The sequence below is a fragment of the Dreissena polymorpha genome, chromosome 6 (assembly GCF_020536995.1).
Source record: "Dreissena polymorpha isolate Duluth1 chromosome 6, UMN_Dpol_1.0, whole genome shotgun sequence".
NCBI classification, from domain to species: domain Eukaryota; kingdom Metazoa; phylum Mollusca; class Bivalvia; order Myida; family Dreissenidae; genus Dreissena; species Dreissena polymorpha.
The window spans coordinates 55,884,358-55,909,357 of record NC_068360.1 but is presented as its reverse complement, the minus strand read 5'-3'; the positions used below and the strand labels follow the sequence as shown (position 1 = coordinate 55,909,357).

Below are 25,000 nucleotides of genomic sequence, written 5' to 3'. Positions count from 1 at the left end.
TTCAAAGTATCATATGAGGCAAATTGACCAAGTATCATGAAGATTGGATCAAACTTGTGGCATTTACAGTGGGTTATAATATTTTTTAAGATTTGACTCTTAGGCCTAGTTTTTTTTTACCTCATATAACACAGATTTCATAGACAAACATTTTGACCAAGTTTCATAAAGATTGGATTAAAATTGTGCCTCTGTGGTTGTTAGGATTTTCTAAGATTTGACCCGGTGACCGTTAGATAGACTGAACGTTAAAAAATAATTGGGTTTGTCATTTTGTTACTACATATCCTCAAAAAGAAAAGCTTAGCAAGACATTGTGTACATGTTAACCCCGCACTATTTGACAACCTATTCACCGTTAAATAACGGAAATAGCCGATATGATCGGCTATTTCCGTGCATTTTCATATCGGCTATTTCCGTGCATTTTCAATGCGCATGTACTAACATTTTCACAACAATAGGAAAGTATTAAAAAGAGATATACAAACAAAATATCGCCTGTGTGAATCGATTATAGTACATTCGGATACTTTTTCTCGGTAACGGCTTTTATCGTCAAATTGCGTTAACAGAGAGTTAGTTCTGCGGCGTAGACAGAAGTGCTCCGAAGTTTGCAGTAATATGCAAATTAGGCTGAAGATTGGCTACTGTGTATTATTGCCGCTTTGCGTCAATAATCCAAAAACAATCGCAGGAGGTAAACTTTTTCTTTCTGATAGTATTGTCTTTACTAAACATGTATTACGTCGTATTCAATTAAGGTCATCAAAATGTTGATCACTTCAGGATGTCAACATTAGCATAACCTTCCGCTGTTATAAATTTAATATAATATAGGGACAACGTATATATTACTACTACTAAATACCATGTTGAATAATGACAGTTGATACGGTGTTTGCTTTTGAAAGGATTATTAATGGGTCAGCTCTATTTGTACCAGCAGATTAGCGTTTTTATGCCCCTCAAGGAGGGCATATAGTGATCGCACTGTCCGTTCGTCCGTCTGTAAGTCTGTCAAACCGTCCGCCCGCCTGTTTGTCACGCTTTGCGTTCGAAAAATGCTCATAACATCTACGTCGCTTCAGATGTAGCATTCATATTTGGTATGCGTGTGTATTTGGACAAGGCCTTTCCAAACGCACACAAATTTTGACCCGTTTGACCTTGACCTTGAACTTAGGGTCCGCGTTTAGGTTTCGAAAAATAAGTTTAGGTTTTGAAAAATGCTCATAAGTTCTATCAAAGCGTTTATCGGGGGCATAATTATGTCATCTTATGGAGACAGCTCTTGTTTTCCCAAAAAGTTGCTTTTCCGAGGTACACATATTGTTCCCATCTACACTTTACGCAAGTCATTGTACATGTATAATTCATTGCACAAAATTGCGACATGTTTTACTATTATTGGAATGTTTCGACGCACACATGTAAAACATGTCTTTAGCAAATCCAATGTGTTGTAGCTTTAGATAGACCCGCAAATGTTGCATTTCAGACTGACGCATGATCAAAGTATATGAGCCGCGTTCTGAGAAAACTGGGCTTAATGCATGTGCGTAAAGTGTTGTCCCATATTAGCCTGTGCAGTCCGCACAGGCTAATAAGGGACGACACTTTCCGCTTTTATGGTATTTTTGGTTTCAATGAAGTCCCTCTATACCAAAAATCAAGTTTAGGCGGAAAGTGTCGTTCCTGATTAGCCTGTGCGGACTGCACAGGCTTATCTGGGAGGACACTTTACGCACATGAATTAAGCCCAGTTATCTCAGAACAAGGCTAATATGTTTACTTCGAATAAATGCATGACGTGAGTGCATTTTCATTCCTCTCAGGCCTTATTCATTCTGTTCTCACGGGTCCGACCGCCAGACACTTAAGCAAAGTCAATAATGCATATTTGTCATTATTCAGAGCAAAGTGAAAGGAATCTGTTGTTTTTCCAGAAATAATGTAAATTTTAAATACCATTTTAATAACCTAAACAGCCGACTTTCCGATTGTTCATTTTGATATCCTCCTATTTACTTGCGATGCAACATGTTGACCAGTTACCTTGCTATACGATCGGTTAACAGGCAACATTTTCTTAACAATATTCGCATACTTAAAATAAATAAATGCATTTTTAATGAATTGATATTATAAATTTCATCACAGGCCATCGACATTCTTGTGGCCAATTAAGGCATTTGCCTTCTGAAAACAAAATGTAACGCCGAAGTTGGAAATAAATAACGAGGCAACATTAATTAAAACAGCATAACGCCGGTACATTATTATTTCAAGCACAGATTACCCGGTAGTCTTGATTGCTTTCATAAAATACATATACCAAAAATGTTTATTGTTAGATCTTTGCTTGAAAGAATCCGAGAATCTAGGTATTGATTATGTGTGACCTAAGTATTGGTATTTTTGGTTCTTTGTGGACAAACAGAGTCGATATTTGCGTTTAGATACACTATCAATTAACTATATACATGTTCAATTTATACCTGTAATGATGTTAAACATTTTATTGTATAGAGACTCAATGTGTCCAGTCTATCCAATTCATCGCTCTAATTTATGAGATCTATGCAAACAGTTATATAATTAAAGGATATTTCCACCTTTTTAAACTTTGGCTCAGAAGCTTACACAAGCAACCTTAGCGTTTGCATTGGACACAATTGTATAAAATATATGTCGACATATACACAAACGATCATGAATCCTATATCATATCATTAGTATCATCACTTTCATCTATCGTTTGCAATTTACTTTCCACTATAATCTTTAGCATACTGATAGCAAATAATAGAAAATGCTGCTTTAGCCGATTTCATTGAAACTTGGTATGGGTGTAGATAACGGATACGAGGATGATGCACGTCAAATGCCCTTGCAATCCATCTGAAAATAACGGAGTAATTACTCATTTGTACTTTTAAATTAGCACATTTTTTTTGTCTTAAGCCACATCTTGCAACTGCTTTGGCAGATTTCGTTGAAACTTGTTATGAATGTTTTTATAGATAAGATGAAAATGTACATCAAATTTTAAAGCAATCCTTATGCCAATAACGGAGGTATGACCCATTTGTAAATACCCCGGTCAAATAGTTTTTTTCTGTTTTTGAGCTGCAATTCCAATCGCATATGATACACAGCCAGGAAACTAACCATACTTGTTTTCAATCATATGGGGCTTAGTCACACGCAAGACTTGAATGGATTCTATAATCCCTTTTTTTCAATTTTTATCCTTTGTCTGACTGTATGCCAATTATAAGTATCAGGTTTCTATGGTAATTTTGAAGAGCACACACTGAGGTCAAATGTTACAACGCTATTTTATAACAGCCATATTTTAATGCAGTACTCCTTTAAGCGTTGAATCAGCTATTAACCTCATATCAGCTTTCAATTTCATAGTACAAAGTATGTAAGGATTGATTCATACGAAGTGCGTGCTGTTTACAAATGGATTCGTTGATTAAAAATGGTTTATGTAACAGATAACAATATTCAGGTAACCACTCTCAAGAGGTAAGCGTCTTCTTTTTGAATGTGTAGCTGTTATTGTACATGCCAACAGTTATATCAACTTAAGGTCATGAAAATGCTAATCATTTTAAGTTGCCAATACGAGGCTCACATAGCGCTGTTATCAATTTAGAAACTGATAAACGTTATTTCAAACAGCCATGGTTTGCGTTAAAGAACGAGCTGTCGTCGGCTATTGTCATATATGTGAACCAATCAGTTGTGTTCAGTCACACACCAAACACTTTCCTTTACACCATTAAACCGACATTTTGATAACTATAAGCTGCTAAGAGGTTCGTGTATATCATCGATATCAATAACTTATGATATATATATATATATATATATATATATATATATATATATATATATATATATATATATATATATAATATATATATATATATATATATATATATATATATATATATATATATATATATAATAAATAAATAAATAAATACATACAATCCGTTGGTCGGTCTATTACGTACGTAGACATCCTTAAACATGACCATTAACATCTGTACAATAACAAGATATTGTTTTAATTTTATATACTCAGCTTGGGGACTTTGTGAGTGTAAACTTGTGCCAACATCGATAGGTGTTGTATTATTTTAACCCATTTATGTCTAGTGGACTCTCCCGACCTTCTAAATTGGATCAATTTATTTCCAAAATTAGGGATGTCTAGTATATTTATTTCTATTTTTAGATTATTTTTTAAAGAAATTCATTTAAGCAAACAGTGCAGACCCAGATGAGACGCCGCATCGTGCGGCGTCTCATCTGGGTCAACGCTGTTTGCCAAGGCCTTTTTTCTAGACGCTAGGCATAAATGGGTAAATAAACATAGTTCACATATCTCTTATTCACACATGTTTCTGAAATCCCACATCCCTTCATAACGAGCTTCTTTTAAATTGCTCATGCATTAAGGCATATGTTATATACAAAGTAAATTGATAAATATATATATATATATATATATATATATATATATATATATATATATATATATATATATATATATTTGAAATAATTAAATCTCAATATTACCTAAATAATTGACCGAATGACGACTCCACATAGCGACTTAACAAACAATACAGAAACAACCAAATGCAATAAAGTTTCATTTTTTATGTTAGAACTGTTTTCTAAAGACAGTATTTCATAATGAGTTTATAAAAACTGTTTCCGCGCAAAATACTGCAAATAATTTGAAAACACATTGTAGGGATAATGAGGAATTCAATATCATCCAATGTCCCTTTAACGTCTTGTATTTTGCGAGAATCTCCGATATGGAACTGTATCGATTGATAATTGCATTGCAACCTATGGTAAACATGTTAACAAATTATTCATGATTAACAGATGCCCTAGATTTTCATTCATCGACAGCCGTAAGGATAATGTACACAATACCCTAGTTTGACTCGGCACTTTAGACATTCAGTTGAACTGAGTAGGGCCAGTCAAATTATTTGCGCTTGATTATAAATCAGCGAATAGCGTCTTCTACAATTGGTGTGGCCACATATCTTTTTGTGTGTGGATTCGTCATGAAATTAATTCCGTAGTCATTGCCCAGCCAGAGGGAGGCAGGTTCTTTTTCACCTTTTTATACTCTTTATTACTTTTATGAATTTTAAAGTAATATTGGCTCTTTATCTCGACTTTAACTGCTGCAAAATTTCTTAGCGGGATGACCTAATTAGGACTCCACTAAGAACATTTGCGGGAGTTAGGTTGAGATATAAAGCGAATTTTAATACACAATAAACGCTAATCATTTTTTTACTGATAATAATGGCTGGAAAGTGAGCATCATTTAAAAAATAAACAAAAGTACTAAAGGGTATAAACGGCAAAAAATAACTGTCTCGGCATGGACGTCGCCATCTTGACTATCACGTGATTACCCCATCTGTCACCTACATCTGATTCAAGTAGGTAAGGTGTAAGTTTCTGGCACAGGTACGTGCACTTAGGAATTGTAAACCAGCGCACCCAGGAAATGTATGCGTAGATAAACGTACCGACACGAAATGACTGAATACTGTTGAAACGGTGAAAACATCTTCTTTTTTTATAAATAAACAAGTCAACAAAGTGTAATATATAGATAGTTTGTCTATTTAGTGATATAAAATACATGTTTGTTTTAGTTTACTTTTTACAACAAGTATACATAAGTATATTTTGTAAATAAGTTACACAAGCTTAATACAATTTAAAAGTTCTTGTGTATTAACTGTATATTATATATACGTGTGATTACGAATGTTTAAGAAAGTGTTTTTTAACGGACTTTATGTTGTTTAAACAAACGTTAAACATTATAGTAGCAAATAATTTTAAAACATGCAAACTCCCCAAAATTAATTGCTTTACCTGCCTTACGTCATTTATACTTAAGATACTCTGAATTACTTCAACTTGAGCCTATTTGCAGAACACAGTTTTAAATATAAAGTTGTAGTCAGTTGACATTTTAAATTATTTGTAGTTTGGTCATTTTTTTTATTTTCTCGCGTTACTTAATTCACACATGTTAAATGCATATCGGTAGTTTCCAAAGGACGTCAAAAAGAGTCGCAAAATGCATTTCACTGAATAGCGTCACATGCGCTGTGTACTTTTGTGTTAATATCCGGAAAAATAAGGACGTTTGTGTATGAAATTTTGAGACACAATTATCGTTAATATTGGTCAGTATTGTTTTTCAGAATGCAAATCCTTTATGTTAATTTTGCATTTAATATTGAATTTATATTGTTCTTTTAGTCTGTAATGCCACTGGGTAAAATTTCCCGGCTTTTGGATTGAAAGGTATAGATTTGACCAAAACAGTGTGTGAAATTATGAATGGGACCGCCTTGTAAGTCAAGACAATAATTTAAAACGATTTTTAAAAGAAAACTGGGGACTTATGATATTCAAGAGTAAGTGTAAATTATAAACATATCTTTTAACGCAAACCTGATATTGCATTTATATTGGTTTGTGTACAAAACTAATAAGATTATATTGTATGCGCATTTTTGTTTAGAAATATCCAGAAACCCATATAATAAAGGTGTGCTTAAAACTTGAATATGTACATATACACATGTGTATTTCGTACCGATGTCTGACATTTTACAGGTTCAAATATGGCGAAATTTCTGGAGGCCTTTAATCTAGTCTATGGCAAGGCGAACCCCCAAACAAACGAAACAGTGTAAGTCTGGTTTCATACTACTGGTAGATTTTCGAGACCACTCAGTCCTATTTATTTCGGCCATTATGCAATAAGAAAATGTTTCATTACTTGATAATAATACATAGAATAATTGTCATACTTTACTATGATGAAAGCATCTAGATCTAATAAATATCAAAAGAACATTGGTTACCAGAGTATGAAAATACAACACAATACATATAAACAGTACACACAATTCAATCATAATAATATAGATTTAATACAAATATTCAATTTGTCCTTATTATGCAACATGTTTTTGTATGATATAAACATACTGATATAGACATGATTTACAATGAAATATCTACGTCAAGATGTGGAACTTTGTCAATACTACTCACGGCAGATGCACGTTTTTAGATCAAAATAAATGGCTTTAATCTTGGAAAATCGATATTCATTTATCCATTTTAATCCTAATTTCAAATTTTTAACAATACAGGGTTACTATATTGAAACTTTTTATAACACTATGAAGCCATGCGGTGATTTGTTTGCGGTCAGTCCTAATTTAGTAACTGTACATTTTTAAAGCATATAGCTTTTGTTTCCTGTTGGTCGTATTTTACGGTGTTAGACAGAAGTGTTACATGTATTCAAGGTACGCAACCTATTCAATATACCGGGTATATCATTGAACTTTGTTTAGACGGTGAATAGTGAAACACACGTAGGTCATAATTAGAATATGTTGATGATATTCGGAACAAACCATTGTTATAAGTTCTATATATTTTCAGGACAGAATGCATCACAAACATCCCTGATGACAAGTTCCACTTTTGGTTTCTTCTTCCTTCGGTAATATATCACATCTTACAACATACTACTTTTAGCAACAGGTAAAGTCCACATTCACAGAACCAAGTGTCAAAACCCGGTCGTATAAAATGATCAATGTTAAATTAACGATATACAATTGGCTTTACACAACCACGCCTGTCTTTGACAAACCAACACTATTGACAACTAGCACATGTTTGACAAGACCTTTGTTTCAGACATATGCAATGTAACCTCTCAGAATGTATTGAATCGCATCGCTTGAAGAAATCTCATCATACTTATACTTATTATATTGGTATTGTTTGTGTTGTTGTTGCTGATGTTTTGTTTATAAACTAATTCTCCTAACAAATTAATTGCTGTGTTTCACACATTACTTTCATTTACCGGTTGATACATTTAAATCGTGACGGTGTATTATGACGAAGCCAAGGTAGTTCGAATAATGGAGCAAGTTTGTAAAAAAATACTCATAAAGAAGCTGTTGTTATTTCCTTCAATTTTAGAGCGCTATGATTCTTCTTCTGGCGTTCTCTTTCCACCGGAAGAATCTCTATCTGTCATGTCTGGGTGGGAGACCCGCAGCTGTCTTGTAAGTACCAGATGGAAACCAGAAAATGTGTCGAATACATATTTGCCGCGCTATGGGTACACTGGGCTTACATTGTATGTATGTGTGTAAAGTGTCGTCACATATTATAAATACTTCCGTTTGTACAGCATGGTGATAGTCATTATGTTAGTCCATTCAAAAGAATTATAGTTCGTTTGAATACCCTTTAATAATAATAATAATAATAATTATAATAATAATAATAATAATAATAATAATAATACATGTAATAATAATAATAATACAAAAAATCTTTATTTAAAGAAGAAATACTTGTTAAGAAATACATCAGATGAAGTTACATAATATGCAATTTATATAAAACATTTCATATTTTCAACAAGGTCTTCTAACATAATGCAATTTACAACAAATACATAAATGCATCATATTTCATCTTGAGCAATGAGAACAAAACATAAATAATCATATTATATGCATGCACACTAACAATGATATATATCATGATTAAAAACAAATGACAGACATAAAACTACAATAACCATTTATGCAAGAACAGTATTCAAACATTAATCATTTGCACGCTATCAAAGAACACGATTTGGCAGTCAACTGCATATTGTAGGCACGGTAGAACAGTATTCAAACATTAATCATTTGCACACTATCAAAGAACACGATTTGGCAGTCAACTGCATATTGAAGGCACTGCAATCTGTCTAAAACCCAATGCGAAGATCCCGATTTAATTAATTGGTGGATATGTTTGATAAATGAATATGTCCAGTCATTGTTATGCATTAGGCACTCATCGTAAATATAGAGAATACTAGGTCGGTGCTGAATAAAGCAAAGTTTATTTTGCGAGGCTTAGAAAATCTGAACCACGAGCCTTGGCGAGTGGTTCAGATTTTCGTGCCGAGCAAGATAAACTTTGCTTTATTTGGCACCGACCTAGTATTCGATTTATCCCATCAATTTTCTTAGTCGTAAAATATTTATTTAAAAATAGAATAGGAAAATCGAGCAAGACGGAAAATCCCAAAGATATTTTAAGCAAACATTGTTTCATTATTTTAATCGTGTCGAGCCTAATACATTACAAAAAGATCAATAACAAACCTGTTTTTCTGTTTATCATAGCTCTACGTCCCAGATTTTTAAGATATAATGGAAAAAAAGACACTAAACAACTGCATTTTTAGCGTGAAACAACATGCTTTGTGTCGTATGACGTGTTAATAATGACGTCACGAGTACGCGCACTTAATATTTGTAAATAATGTTTATTTGCTTTTTGAGTTGCATTATGTGTTAAAAATATATTATATCTTGGTATCAAATTGTTTGTTTTGTTGAATCTGATTCGATTTTACTAAAAACGATAACTTTATAGTTGATTCCGAGTAAAATGAACATTCTTCGCCGCGCGTGACAGCTATATTTCAGCACTGCTGAAATAGAGGAAAATTTATTCCACAGTGGTTTATTTCGACAATGCACGTCTGATGATGGGATAAAAAAGACGTAAATAATGGGTTTATAAATATAATGCAACTGTATTTGCACTTTGTTTATATTTGTTTATCAGTCCAATGGATATTCTGGGCAAGTCAAACCGGATGTCCTATGCGGCAGCTTGGGGCGCCATAACTTTCCTCACGGTGGACATGGTGTTTGGGTTAACAGTCATAGTTGACCTGCAAGGTCCCAGATACGTGACAAGTAGGCAAGCTTACACATTGTAATGCAATTATGTTAGTTTAAATCATCTTTATCATAAAAGAAAATGTATAAAACGCGCACATGTCTTGTTTCAGTCTGGAACAAGATCCTGTCCATGGGAGTGATAGGGGTTGGCTACTTCCCCATGTTTGCAGCCCTTGCACTGGATTCCCTTGTCAGTCTTGTGGTGGCCGAACTATACGCATGCGTGCTGTTTGCAGTCAACACGTACAAGATATTTGAATGTGACCTCATACCAGTAAGGTTTCATTACTAATTTGAAATAATACTTGCATCAATTGGATGTTAATTGTGAACATGTAAGATCTACTCACGCTTTTATCATGAATACATTATAAACAAGAAAGCATATTAGTGTTAGTTTCAAATTTTGTTCAGTTAATACTTTTACATCGTTGTTTTCATATGTCTCTTTCAGACAGCTCGCCTCATTTTGTTTGCTCGAGACTTTCCGAACCTCGTTTGTTTAGGCTACCTCTGTATAAGCATTCCATTGAAAATATTCAAAGGTCTGCGCAGAAAGACAGTACGTATCTATACGTCAAAGGAAAGGGTGTCCGTTCTCAAAATGGACAAGGATCTAGATTTGACATCTGAGGCAGAACATGTTCGGAATCTATTACGGCCACCAAAACCTCCTCGGTAATCAAATGATTAACTACGTCTTGCTGATTTTGATTGAATTGAATGATAACAAATAAAATTAAAATACGTAAGATACAGTGCGTTTCTGTATGACATACTTGATATTTTGGAAAGTAAAATTTTTTTTTGTAAACTCATGAACATGTGATGTGATGTGCACATTTTTTGACGATTTTCAAATTCCATATATTATTAAATAATGTACCGATTTGAGAAATGCTTTCATCATTTTATAACTGGATTTTAAAGAAGAAACATTTGTGAAGTGAGTCCGGAATCACGGTACACATTTATCAATGTTTTATTGTTGTCTTACATGCAAGAAGATAATTTCCAAAGTTTTCGGTTAATAGTACATGCTTTTAATTTGCAAGCTCACCCCCTGCCAATCTACAGGCTAAGGTGGTCGGAATCGCAAAATCCGTGACAGAAGTTGTCGTCTACCAGAACAAAAATAGTAAGAACACGATGGGTTGTTATGACGTACATGCGCTTTCATTCGTCTTATATGACTGTTTAACATTACAAACTCCGCATACTGCTTTATCAAACTACAGCTGTTTTATTCGAATACATGTCATAATTATTATTCAGTGATACATGTAAGATTCTGCTTTACAACCGCTTCTTTGAATTTTAATTGGATTTACTAATAGGCAAACTTAATTCAATGGTAAATAACTGGATGGATTTAATGTGATGACGTATATGTATTTAAAGATGGCACTATTTAAAATAAATATTGCTTATACAAGAATGTGGGACGCACAAAATTGTCCAAAGGAGGCTATGTTGGCAACATTTTGTATCCGGACTAATTTAACTGAATTTAATTTATCCTACAACTAATGAAAATATTTAAAATTAGCGATGCGTATGTCATTCAAGCACTGTCAAATATGGATTATATGTTCAATGTTAATTCCATAATGAAATCACCAAATTTATGTTTCGTGTTAAATATGAAGTTCCGAATCGATTAGAAATAGTAATTTGATTTTGAAATGGACATTTACCTAAGTCATGTATGTGTACAATGCTGCTATACCGGGAGCGTCTATACGTGTTTTAATTTCATTTTGGTTTTGCAGCCTAGTCATTTACTCTGTCCAAAAAGGTCTTTTAGCTACTGTTATGCAAGTGATTTATTGATATTTGCGCAATTATCAAACCCATAGTTGAACTGGTAGATTCAGGCTTCTTTCATGTCGGTAGAAGCTATCAACGCTCATTTATTAACTTTTGATAACAATGATTTGATTGTTCATAATGTGTATTCGTTATTATGCTTCAGAATACCGCTACTCCACACGTATTCTTACTGTTACTTTGATGGGTCTAATGTTGCTGTATAAAGTAAGTTCTTCATTTCTTTCTTTTGTTTCCTTATCTTCGTAAACTTCATGACATATACTGATTCGACCTGCACATTCATTGTTATATTCCCGTTGCGAAGTGAATGTGGGTATATAAGAAACACTAGTGACATGACGTCTGTATTTCTGTACTTCCGTCCGTCTGTCTGTCTTCCGCTAAAATTTGCGACTGACAATATTCAAACTTGAAGTCATAAGGTCTTTATGATTTGAACTTGTACATGAGCGATTTTGATCATTTTTCTTTAAAAATTAAAAAAAATAAGTGTTCGAATCTCACAACTAAGCCATTCTATGATTCATGAGTATTGATATAAATTATTGGAAAATAAACCCTCATATTATATATTAATTTTCAACGCATACGCATATGTTTATTGGCAAATCTTTACCGATTTGTCTTAGTTTTAATGTTTATATGATTAACATAATTTTGTTTATTGATTTATAAAGTGTAAAATATTTGAGAAATAAATCAGAATTGTTGGCTTTGTTATCTGGAGCCACATAGTATTTATTGGTATAATAATTTAATAGTGGTCATCTATACAGTTTTATTTTAAATCATGCTTTTGTCGTAAGCAATAAGTAGCTTGCTTCAAATTAAAACATGTGTTTTCTTGGTGAGGAATAGTATTCTTTGTCATTATTGTGACACTCTCATATTTATATTGTTACTGATAACGTATTCAAATGTTCAGCTGGCTGCTTCTAGCTTGTTTTCAAATGACCGATAAAGCTGCCGCGTGGATACCGCCACAATGAATGCTATTTGTAGTGTGCGTTTGTGGGTTAGGAATGGGTTTACGTTGCGTGCGTTCGTGCTTGCGATCGTCTGTGCGAGTGTATGTACTTGTGCGTGTGTTTAAAACGACTAACTGTGTACTCCATAGGTAGCTGTGGAATTATTTGTTATGATCCTGGCTGTCTTCAATTTGGTGGACAAAGGAATTAAAGCAACGATTGATATAATAGGAAAAGATTCCACACCTGGAGAGGAGAAGTGGATGACTTATATTCGAGACACAGTTCTTTACCTTCCAGAACTGATAACAAATTTACGAAGTATGTACTTTTTGCATTTTAATTAAGTTCATCAGGTATATATACTACATCTTATGATGTTTAAGAACACACAATACCATAATTTTATTTGAATATGATAAGCTATAACATCATAGTGATACAAAAGCAGTGTTTCATACTTGTAATGCATGTTTTTGTTTCCAGTTTGCTTCATTGTGTCCTTGACCTTGACCCTAGCGGCGGGAATACTAACCATTCTTCACATGATGACGTCATACAGGTGCAAGTTTACTTCACGACATATTGTAATGTATTTGTATTAATGTATTCCCTTGCGCGTGTCAATATGTTTCTGCTTACCTGAACAATTCTCCCATCTTCAGGACCAATCTGCTATCCTTGTATAGAGGCGACAACACTCACATTCCGCACAGATCCACATTGGAGAACACCTCCCTACTGGTACTTGAACCTTTAAACTTGAAATCTTGAGAACGCTGTTTAGATGTTTGTAAACTCCATGCTCGGTGATGAACCTCAAATATACATTTTTTATAAATAATATTGCCCTGCGTTTAAAAAGCAATATGTATATTGCATAACATATATAGCGGGTGCTAATATAAACCCTTCCTCGGTGGTTGTGGAGCATCATTATGCTTATAAAAATGGTCAAAACTGTATGACTGTACCTGCGTTTTGAATGTTATAAATGACATAAATATAATTTTCATGTAAACATACAACGTACATGTAATCTATTTTTGTCGTAAGGGCAAAATCGATGTTCACAGTTCTCAAAAACTGCAATTCTTCCTCAAATTGGTTTTTTCGCATAGAGGTTAAGTCCTAGTGTCACTGAAAACAATGCAGTTTTTGAAGCATTTAATTAATGCCTTAAAAATGATGTAAATGCGTTTTTGTGTCATAGCTATTAAAGCAAATGAAACATTTACGTTAATGAAATATGCCCTGAAATGCATATATATGATTGTATTGTTGCGTTGTAAGTTAATAACAATGTGCCTTTTTAGAAAAAAATTAATTAAACAAGGAAAGACGCTCTAACAACATACAATTATATTTTGATTTTGTGTTTCGGTATTTGACTAAAACACTGCACATTTGTAGTAAATATATGAAGCACATGGTCAATTAACAGCTAGGCAGCATGCGGTATGCCGGGTACCAGGTCGCCTACATTGGCTGGGGTATGTTGCACACTATATGAACGTAATCCATTTGTCTTTTCGTTTGCTCGTCCTAAAACGTTAAGGTTGTTGAAATTCACATGGGAAAAACTAAAATAATCGGTTAATCAATTTACAGCTATTGCAAAAATTAATAAAATTTAAACTATGAAACGCAAGAAAACAAGAAAAACGTGTTTAACTTGACTACATGTAAGGAACCATGCCTATCTCATGTCATGTTTTGGTGAAATTGCGTCGTCAAGATACAATGCCTTGTCAGATTCAAAATGTTGAATGTTAGATGGTTTTAAGTATGTTTCTGTCTTAAAATTGTCTGATAAGCGTTGCCCTTTTATATCATATCGTATTGAACTTAATCATATATAATCGTTTTCAAACTATCCAACGGCGTAACAGGGCGTACTTGGCGAGTATTAATTTGTTTTAATATTAACTCAATATATTATACTACTATCATAGGGCACACATTTATTGAGCCTTATAACTGCTCATGCTGGAACAGAGGCTTTGAAACAAGTACTATTGTAACTTTCGTTACAGGGTTCGTATTGCATTTCATTTGTATCTCCATTGCCTGTGTTGCCTTGGACCTGCTGATTATTCTGCTGGCTTTAGGAATCACGCAATGGTTACTTTGGATTCTGGAAACCATATGGTAGGCATAAACTGCTTATTTAATCTTCATTATTTGCTTGATATCTTGTTTGTTGAAAAGCCAATATAGATTCTATGTTTTATGAATCATTTTAACTGTTTGTAAAGTGCTGTTTACATGTATTACATTTTATTATATACCTGTTTAATGTTTTTAACAAAATACAGGTTGTATCAATCGTTGAAATAAATCCCGTATTATGCTACTCGCTGTTTTCCGATTCCCTATAACCATACTAGCCGGACTACTTTCTTCGACCTATTTAATGACGTCACATTACGCGCACCGAACATAGGAAACCCCTTTTTTATATAACGAAATATATAACGTAGTACATCTGTGACGAAACACAATAGTTTTATTTAAACTCTCTGGAATTTAAGGACATGTCGGACGTGGTGTTTTTTAACAGCAAACTATTTGTTTAAAACATTGAAAGAATGCAAAACGTATTTCGGAGTGCGTGTTTATCATGCATAAATGTAAATTTCGAAAGGAATACAACAAAATAGTGTGGTTTAAACTAAGTTTCGATAAAGACATGGAAGAATAGAAGTGGATGTGCATATCGTTTCTAGGTGTTTGTTATAAATATTGGATAACAGTTGTGAACTTAATTGTTATAAACATTGGATTAACGATGTCATTAAGGTAAGCGTGTCGGAAACCTGTGTTTTCCCGATTCAAATGTTTACACGTTAATTTATATAAACTGTATTCACACGCGTCTTAAATAAACTATGGCGTACCGTTTTAGTCATTGTTTCGTCAGTTTTGTTAAAGCAAAAAAAAAAACAATTGTAAACTGTTTTCGTTAGTTGTTGTATATAATAAGAGGAATATTACGCTAGTAAATTGTTCCAAGAGTTTGTATCAGTCTCGAGGCTTCAAGCCTTGTGCTATTTCGTCATCACACAAGTCACTCGTATTTTATCTCGTATTGAAATTACAGGACATATAGAAAATAGGCGCGATTCATTTTGGTAGACTTTTGAAAGCAAACGGGATGCGATTAAGGCAGTTAATAGTGCTCATATGATTGCTACAGAATTCGCTGCCTATGCTCCGCCTCTCGTGTGATACGTCATCATACAAGTCACTCGACTGATACAAACTTTTGGAACAATTGACTAGCGTAATATTCCGTATGTATAGTCCCTTTTCTGTGTTAAGGCCTGCCCTTATGATGACAATTATACCTATGCTGGTGCAGACTTTGTCAGCCAAGTTTTTCTTTCTGCAAGGAAGGGGTCGTTTCTTGGCAATGAACAATCGGTAAATACATTTTGTCTTCTTACTTTCGCGTACCACCAAATCTTTATCTATATGGTTAGAATACGTTTATGCAAATATTTGTATGCCGCACCGTTAACGCGGTAAATACACTGCGAAACTGATATATTTATTCAACAATGGTTTCTAGACTAGCTATATTTTGTTTTACAAACCTCATGTACATTGATAAGTTTAAACTTTTATTTTCTCTCAGACACGCTCTGTTCAATTTCCGAGTTTTCATTCTTCTACAACATGCGTACTAAAATGTGTTGCAGTTGCACTATTTTCAGTGTTTTCTTTTCACGTCATTTGACAATATATTAACCGATCCTTATCATGTTACTTATCAACACTGTACCTTAAAGCGGGTATATACGATTTTGTCAAATATTTATGAATTTATATAAACTGTGTCAAAAACTTATTATATATATATTTCAATATAAATTAAAATAAAAGTTAACAAGAACATGTGTCGAAAAATGCGAAATAAGCCAGATATTTAATTCTGAAATTGAAAACGGCTGTACAGCCGAATTCGCCAGCATGTATACCATACATGTACGATGTGCATCTAAACTTAGTTTAACGGTTTATTTGAATTCCTGCAACGATATCTATTCATACGACACACGAACACTATCTCCGATCCAAATACAAAGACGAATGCTTCGGTTATTGTAGGAAAATATGTACGTCACTATCGGCTCGGGGCGCTAATTTGTCTTTGCTGCATTTTGTGAAATTCGGCTTTAATGTATAATTTTTCTTGCCTATTTTGTGTTATTGTAACATATTTTATCAATATATTACAATTAAACACATATAAAAAATCGTATATACCCGCTTTAAATATAATTTCAGACGCGCTCTGTTCAGCTTTTCTTTCTTCATGTTCTTCTACAACATCTTCCTCGGTTTCTTGTCGTGCCTTCTCCGCATCATTAAGTCTGTTGTTATTGGCGTCATTTTCTTGCCGCGTCTCGACAACAGCGCCCTAACAAGGAGATTCCAGATGATGGATCCAGGTCTGTGTATTAACTTTTATGTTCTTAACTCATATGTTGATATAATGCAATTAGATTTCGTCATAAATTAAAAAACTGTTTACAGTCATTTTCATTAATGTTCGTGCACAAGTGTCAGGTGCGATCGATTTTAATTACATTACTTTCATTAAAATACTACTGAGCATAAAATACACTTTTATCTCGTATTGAAATTACAGGAAATATATCATATAGGCACGATTCATGTTGGTAGAATTTTGAAAGCCAACAGGATGCGATTAAGACAGTTAATAGTGCTTATATTATTACTACAGGATTCGCCGCCTATGCTGGCTTTTTGCACGTCGAATGCTCACATACTCATCCTGTGCTGCTTATGTTTGTTCGGATATTATTGGCGGGAAAGAAGAAAAGAGATGAGCCATATATTGATCCGGAAAAATCAGGTTTTGTATAAAATGTATTCTATAAAACGGTAGTTATGTGCTTTGTCAAATACTTTAGACGTCTTAAGTATTACATTAAAATCTTACTTTAAATGTGCTGTAATGTATAGTGAGAAATCAAAATACACTTCATTAATCAACTTACATGTATTTGTTTTAACTATGAGAAATAGTTTTACGAGAAGCAAAAAAGTGTCATATATCGTATTCTTATCGCATATGGTTCAATTATAGATATAACCATAGAAAGGACACGTGCATTTGTTCGAGCTCGAATCCGCTGGCAAACTGCTTATTCGATATTGAAAAATCCGGCACTGAGAGCCTTACGAAAATCTCACTTGGACCATGTGAAAGAACTTCAAGAACGCTTATCAAAATTGTACTATTTAGACAAGAACCAAACTAGCGAACTTATAAAAGAAATTCAGAAATCAGGAGTGGACTTGAAAGATGTTAATGTAACACTCGAGGCAGAAGGCAAAAGAACTTTTTCACAACACTGGGACACGGCGTTGAAAATAAATAATATAATGCAAAAAATGCGGAGAGATAGGGGTCTTGGATTAGGAATTTTCGCTTCCCAGCATCGACAAGAAGGAAGAAGCGGAATAGAAAATCTTAGCTATGCTAATGATGTGAGCGTTGAATCTAATGACAATGTTAGTTATCGGACTAAATGGAAAGTAGCAGCGTTTACAGCATTGAAAACAAAATTTGAAGAAACCGATACAGTACTGTGATATAAAACGTATTTATAGTGAAATAAAATATGACGCAATTAAGATATCATTTAGAATGTCACGTCTTCGTGGATAAAAAATAATGAACACTTCGTTTTTACTAAAGTGCTGTTTGCTTTTCTTGTATGATTGTTGATGATAGCTAGAAAAGAGGAATATGATATTGACGTTCTGGTGAGTTGTGCAATCCGTGTTTATTCTGTAAAGAGAATCGACAAGGATTCCAACATTTAATACTTACAATCGTATTAATGTCAAAAATTAAAATAAAGAAAAAATATTTTATTTATTTGAATTAAACATTTTAAGCAGAAATTATAATATATTTATTGAGGTAATATCAAGCATTATGAGGCCTAGTTATCTCGTAATAAACGACGTTAAATCATTTTTATAGAAATAAGCCTATTTAAGTCGTAATTTCAAAAGATTTCAATACAACGACAAGAAGGTGCCGAATAAGTGATAAGTGACGTTCAAAATCGAATACTGTCAGAAAGATCGAAATGCACATATCATCGTGTTGGCTGTTTTTTCTTTTAATAATCATCATTACAGGATGTGTACGAGTTGTCTCATCTATCTTCTCGGATTTACTTATGCCATATATAATAAAAGAACATAAAGAACACGTGTGTTTATTTATGATAAAAACGTGCGTGTAAACACCGTTTACCAGTATTAATTTTCATATAATTTTGAATCAATTATTATCTTATCAGCAATTTAACAATAAATAATTAATTTGATTTAAAAAAGTATTTTCCAAGTGAATAAATTCGTGTTATATCGTTTACAAATACAACGTAACAAGTGTCAAGCAATAATAAACTCGATAAAATCAACAATTCTGAAATCAAACAAATAATTTTAAATATTCAACCATATATTGTTTTACATAAAAATACGATCGTTACAAAAATCCACGAAATCGTGTCTCGCATGAATGAACGTTCTAGAATTTGATAACGTCATTTGCCTTGCAACTGATTTCAAATTGTTTATTTCCAGCTACCCGACGTTCATTTATGTGTATTGAAACTATTGCATGGCAAGGGTTATATCTATTTCCGGATAAATCGATAATTATTCAATGGATATATGTAAATCCGGCTTTCAGCATTATACAAATGTGAAAGGGTATTTTTATATTCGGCTACCCAAACTTTAGAAATTGATAGAAATTAAAACATTTGAATTTTCCTAATACATACTATACTTCAAAGATTGTAATAATATAATAAATTTCTGTGCATATGTTTTATCGTATAAGCATATACTGTTCAGCAAAAATTTAATTTAGATTGTGCCAGTTTAACCTTAACTAAATGAGAATCAATCATAAAGAGTTTATACGTACCCTTTGGGCAATTTAACCTGGAAAACCTTGTACATCTTGACAACAGGCATTTTCAGAATCTATCAATCACATGCTCATCGAGATTTGAAAGTATGTTCACATATTTCAATCGTTATTCGTGGCTTAAAGTTAAGTGCAACCATGATGTGCGTTTGGTAAGAAAAGGTCATACCCTGCACTCTGATCTAAGCGACTTGAATACTTCAGATTTCCCATATTTGGCATTCAGGTTGGGACGCATTGGACGACATCTTGCTGTGTATAAAATATATATATATATATTATGTTCACAGTCGAAATAGAACGTAGTGTTCGGTGTATATATTTCCTTTTTGTTTTACTCGTAATTGCATCATGACTGTAACCTCTCTGAGGATACTCATTTTCCATACCTAGGTTACACAGTTCTTTGGAACCGTGTATTGTACAATATCATTTCAGTAGTTTTTCTCAGTAGGTAAGAAACGTTAATTGATAACATGGACATGAAAAAAGATGACGGCATTTAATACAAATCAGCTAATTACATCGGTATGGTTCAAGCATACCGTGTGTTGAATTTTTTAATTATTTCGTAGTATTCAATAATGACAGATATGTATTGAATGACATGTATAGATGCTAATTAAGTGCCATGATAATCATCATCATAATAATAACGCGTAGTCGTCTCCCCGATCATAATGTTCAGTATGCACGACTAATCTGGCCACTTGGTATCAATTGCAACCACGTGTCGGCGGCAAGCTGTGCCACACGTCCAAGTACTGTTATGTCATAACGTGCCCAGTTTGCATCCAACGTTGCTGCAACGTTGTATAAGGTTGCATTCGAACGTTGCAGTTTGGTTGTACCAATGGTCTATATGTTAGTTTTACCGACGTTTTTTCCCAACGTTGCTGCGACGTTTTTTCCCAACGTTGCTGCAACGTTGTTTTTAGGTCGCATTAAAACGCAGTATTTTAAAATTCTATTTTTTTAAATAATATAAAATTAAAATAAAAAATTATTTACTGCCAACCGCTCTTTAGATTAGTATCGGCAGTTATGGACATTTTCGAGTTCGTTTCTTAGAAAGAACAATTATTTGATGTCTATAGAGGAGTGAATGAAACGCTCCCCGAGTGGGAGCGTTTCCCACCAACTCCCGACCGCTAGGCGGACACCTCATCCACTACACCACGGCGACAATTGAAAGTTTCAGACAAAAATGTTTACTATTAATTTTTTGTTGAAACTTTGAAACTAGATTCTACCATTTTAATGCATAACACAACTTAAACAAAATATTGTATACGGCGATTTTGAGTTCAAGTTCATCTTTAGCATCTCTAAGTTTAAGCAACTGATCTGTAAAATTTAAAAAAATGAATTTCTAAAATTTACAAGAAATCATATTTTCATTGATGCTATATATATGCATGAACTGTATTATTATAAAGTATGATTCCTACTCGGGGAGCGTTTTATTATCTCCTCTTTAGACACCAAGTACTGGTTCTTTCTAGGAAACGGACTCGACAGTGTGCATATCTGCCGATAATACTCGAAAGAGCGGTTGGCAGTAAATAGTTTGTTTATTTTTTTTTATATATTATTTAAAAAAAAGAATTAAATAATACTACGTTTGAATGCAACCTAAATACAACGTTGCAGCAACGTTTGGAAAACGTCGGGAAAACTTTCATATACATCATTGTGACAACCAAACTGCAACGTTTTAATGCAACCTAAATACAACGTTGCAGCAACGTTGGAAAAAAACTTCGGGAAAACTTTCATATACACCATTGTGACAACCAAACTGCAACGTTTGAATGCAACCTAAATACAACGTTGCAGCAACGTTGGAAAAAAACGTCGGGAAAACTTTCATATACACCATTGTGACAACCAAACGTCCGGGTAATGTTTTGTATGCAACGTTGTGGCAACGTTCGGTAATGGTTGCCGACGTTGCGACCTAAATATTACGTTGCAGCAACGTTCGCACAACGTTTGATGCCCACTAGTTGCAACCACGTCATTTTTGTGTATAACATTCAATTGACTTTCATATTTATATATACGCTCGAATACCTTTGATATTCTCGTCTTTACTGAAACCTGGCTCAATGGTAATTAGCGAGACATATTTATTTTTACAAAATTGCGCAATAAACCTTATTTCAATAAGCTCTCTTTACGACTCATATGCAAAATGCACAAGTCTCGAAACTTTCCATTTAAAGTTAAACAAATAAATGTATCTAATTTACGAAGTGAACTCATTTACGAGGTTTTAATGAAACGATCTTCTGGACCATGTGGAGCATATTCCGTATTAATCAATAAATAAAAATTGAATTGATATTGTATAACACATACTTTGCTTCATTCATTTGCTGACATACTACTCTCTACTGTTCATATCGACAAAGAACAAAATAAGCGTTCTAAAAACTAGTAAACAAGGTCGACATAAATCCCCTACAAGAACACAGCATAGCGGAATTTATATTGTATTTATATTGCACACTCATTTATAAAATCATATAATAATTGTAATATTGTTTGCAGTATCGTGATAATCGGTCAAAGAACAACTCTGGCGTTCTGATGCGTGGCCATGTTTCAACTAGCGCCATCATGGTGTATTTTCTATGCATCAGAACTATAAACAACGCGAAATCGAACATTTCTTAAATCAACCAAATCGGCGCTTATTACTAGCATCCAAAGTTCAGAGCTCGGCATATACAGAAGAAACTTGTATACTTATCATGGGCCGACTGAGAAAAATATGGGATTACAATGTCGATTAATGCTGAGAATGCAGAATACCTACAGTTGTATGTACGTGTACATGCATACCGGAGCATCGTGACCATTTCTATACCGTTGTATATGAAATATACGTTATCATCGGACACAGTTCATTTAAGATTTGTAAGCTTTAATAAATTCCAATTACACACAATCGAGAACGGGTTGTTAATATGCGACGTGCGAAGAAAAAATTCCGCGTGCGAAGTCCGCAATACATGTATACCGGTATGACATAGGGACGGATCCAAACGTCCATGTCAGGTATGTGTGTATTGTTGGGGGAGGGAATCCGGGTTGGGGCGCTTTGAGGAAATGGGAATTGACATATGAGCATCCAACGGTCGTTCTAAATTCAGTCGATCATTGAGTCAGTCATTCAATCCCAGTCATTTATTCAGTCCTCATTTAGACCACCATGCCGACCAACGCCAGAGCACTTGAAATCATTGTTCTTTTTTTCATTCGAGTGACTCACTGGCCAGTGTATATGCGTCCTTTTTTCGTAGTTGTACACCACCAAAGCAATGTTTCTTGACTTGTAATATTGATATTGATTGATACTTTAAACTTATACGTATTATACGTTGTAATAAAACGGTCTTATTACGAAAAGATTTTATCATGACGTATGATAGAATTATGATAATTTTAGACCATAATTGTATGATTTTTAAATAAAATTGATAGTGATTTATTTCATCGAAGTTCCCATTATTTACTAACAAAAGCAATTAGAAGTGGACTTAGGTACCCACAGGTAATGTCAAATTGGGATATAAGCATACCCTTTATAAAATTGTTTAAACAAAATAAAATTGTCTATCGAACAGGACGTGCTGCAGAAACATTTTGTAAATGTGTTCGGATAAGTTTGGGATAATAGCACGACCTTTATAACATTGATTTATTATATGATTGTCTATGAAACAGTTCGTGCTACAAAACATATTGTGAATGTGCTGTATAAAGAGATTCGCATTGTTAAAAATAATTATATGGCGTTATTTGTCAACATAGTTTGTGTGATACACTCCTGGGCATGTCCATCAGTTCATGTCTATTGTGTAATACAAGTGGTCATATATCCGCTTATGCTATGCGATCGTGAGAGCATATGTCCGAGAGGGCCAGTGTCCGTATCTCCTGTCTAACTAGTAAATACTGCTCGATTTGCAAAGGCTTGCTCTGTCAGAGCGGCATTCTTTCATATATTACTTCAACATAAACTGTTATTCCTTTGCGGCGTCAGCGTATTTTGCATAAAACACTATCAATTTACTTTGAAATTCAGGCAATTATGATATAAAATTATTATTTTGTAATTAAGGAAATGATGAGGGCAATCACAGTGACGTCAATCACAGTGACGTTATCAAAAGAAGTCTACCTCACGGTGTAGATGCATATCGGTGGCCTCTCTGTCAAACTGCTGCCTCTCTGTTCATTCTCGGCTGCCTCTCTGTTATAAACATGAAAAATGGATGATCGTAATACACAAAACAGATAAGAAAATCTAAAATTAAAACCCGTAAACACATTTGTGCATAAAAAGAGGTGGTCCATGAGTTGAAGCATATATCCAGCTACAGGTTCACAGTATTCCGCAGGTACAAACACTTATCACAAACTCTATCGAAGATGGAATGATGACGAGGGTGGTGGAACATTCGTGCATACATGCCACTTTGATGACTTTTTAACATAGCTTTTCCGTAATATATCAAATATCTAATGTCATTAATATCATCTTTATGATCAAAACTTTACGTTCAATATACGTTATATAGTAATTATCGTCAATTTTACTTAAAAAATGCCTACTTTCGCTTTCGTTGTGGCACGGAAAGCCTCTCGATTGGCTCACTTGTCTGGCACGGGAAGCCTATTCGTCGATTATATGTAGCCGATAGCGTTAGTCGAAATAATTACGTTAAAAGTCCCCTTTCGCCTTTGATATTTGCATCCAATATTCTGACATTTAAGTTTTTACTATCAATACTTTTAACAAGTGTTAAACTTATCTTACTTATAAAAATAACAATGTTAATCGACTATAGGTAAATAGTAAAATTAGAAATGTGATAGGATTGGACACATTTTCGCTCTTACTGACTTAAATGTTGCAGCATGAAGAGTCTTTTCAAAAAGACATGATTGTAAAATATGTTACTGTAATATTCTTAAAAAAACAATTACATTTCTCCTTATTCTGAGATAACCATAACTCAAGCTCACAATACAATACTACTTAGGCTACCTCCCTTAAAGGTTTGCTACAACGGGAACCAACCCGATCATTATGAAGGGGATTTTTGGGAATTCATTTCAGTATGCGACTGTTGTTGCGTACAACAAGTTGAATGTACCTTTCAATAACAAACCATATGATACAAATGTTAATAATAAGTTTATTTATTATAATATTAAATCATGTAATGAGATCAATTATAGATCATATTAAGTCGTTCGTTTGATTGTTACAAATGCTATGCAATCTATTTAAAGCAAGCAAACAATCAAGTCTCAATAGAGCC

At 33.7% G+C, this 25,000-nt stretch overlaps 1 protein-coding gene across 7 annotated transcripts in view; it reads left to right on the top strand.

Moving 5' to 3' along the window:
- LOC127835321 (stimulated by retinoic acid gene 6 protein-like) overlaps positions 1-18,927 on the top strand; it is a 19,349-nt gene extending 422 nt beyond the window's left edge. Inside the window, exons 2-19 of one of the 7 annotated variants that reach the window (XM_052361681.1) lie at positions 686-700; positions 6,697-6,772; positions 7,540-7,600; positions 8,092-8,177; positions 9,751-9,884; positions 9,980-10,143; positions 10,324-10,547; positions 10,925-11,007; positions 11,845-11,906; positions 12,820-12,991; positions 13,157-13,232; positions 13,336-13,414; positions 14,115-14,163; positions 14,707-14,821; positions 15,995-16,096; positions 16,964-17,127; positions 17,424-17,555; positions 17,790-18,927. In XM_052361681.1, the coding sequence (XP_052217641.1) occupies positions 6,705-6,772; positions 7,540-7,600; positions 8,092-8,177; positions 9,751-9,884; positions 9,980-10,143; positions 10,324-10,547; positions 10,925-11,007; positions 11,845-11,906; positions 12,820-12,991; positions 13,157-13,232; positions 13,336-13,414; positions 14,115-14,163; positions 14,707-14,821; positions 15,995-16,096; positions 16,964-17,127; positions 17,424-17,555; positions 17,790-18,298 (2,280 nt within the window). In that variant the 5' untranslated portion in view covers positions 686-700; positions 6,697-6,704 and the 3' untranslated portion in view covers positions 18,299-18,927. Of the gene's footprint in view, positions 1-685; positions 701-3,416; positions 3,541-6,696; positions 6,773-7,539; positions 7,601-8,091; positions 8,178-9,750; positions 9,885-9,979; positions 10,144-10,323; positions 10,548-10,924; positions 11,008-11,844; positions 11,907-12,819; positions 12,992-13,156; positions 13,233-13,335; positions 13,415-14,114; positions 14,164-14,706; positions 14,822-15,994; positions 16,097-16,963; positions 17,128-17,423; positions 17,556-17,789 lie in introns of those variants that run through there. The other 6 variants (XM_052361682.1, XM_052361683.1, XM_052361684.1 and 3 more) reach the window with 6 other exon arrangements.
- Positions 18,928-25,000: the final 6,073 nt, after the last annotated feature.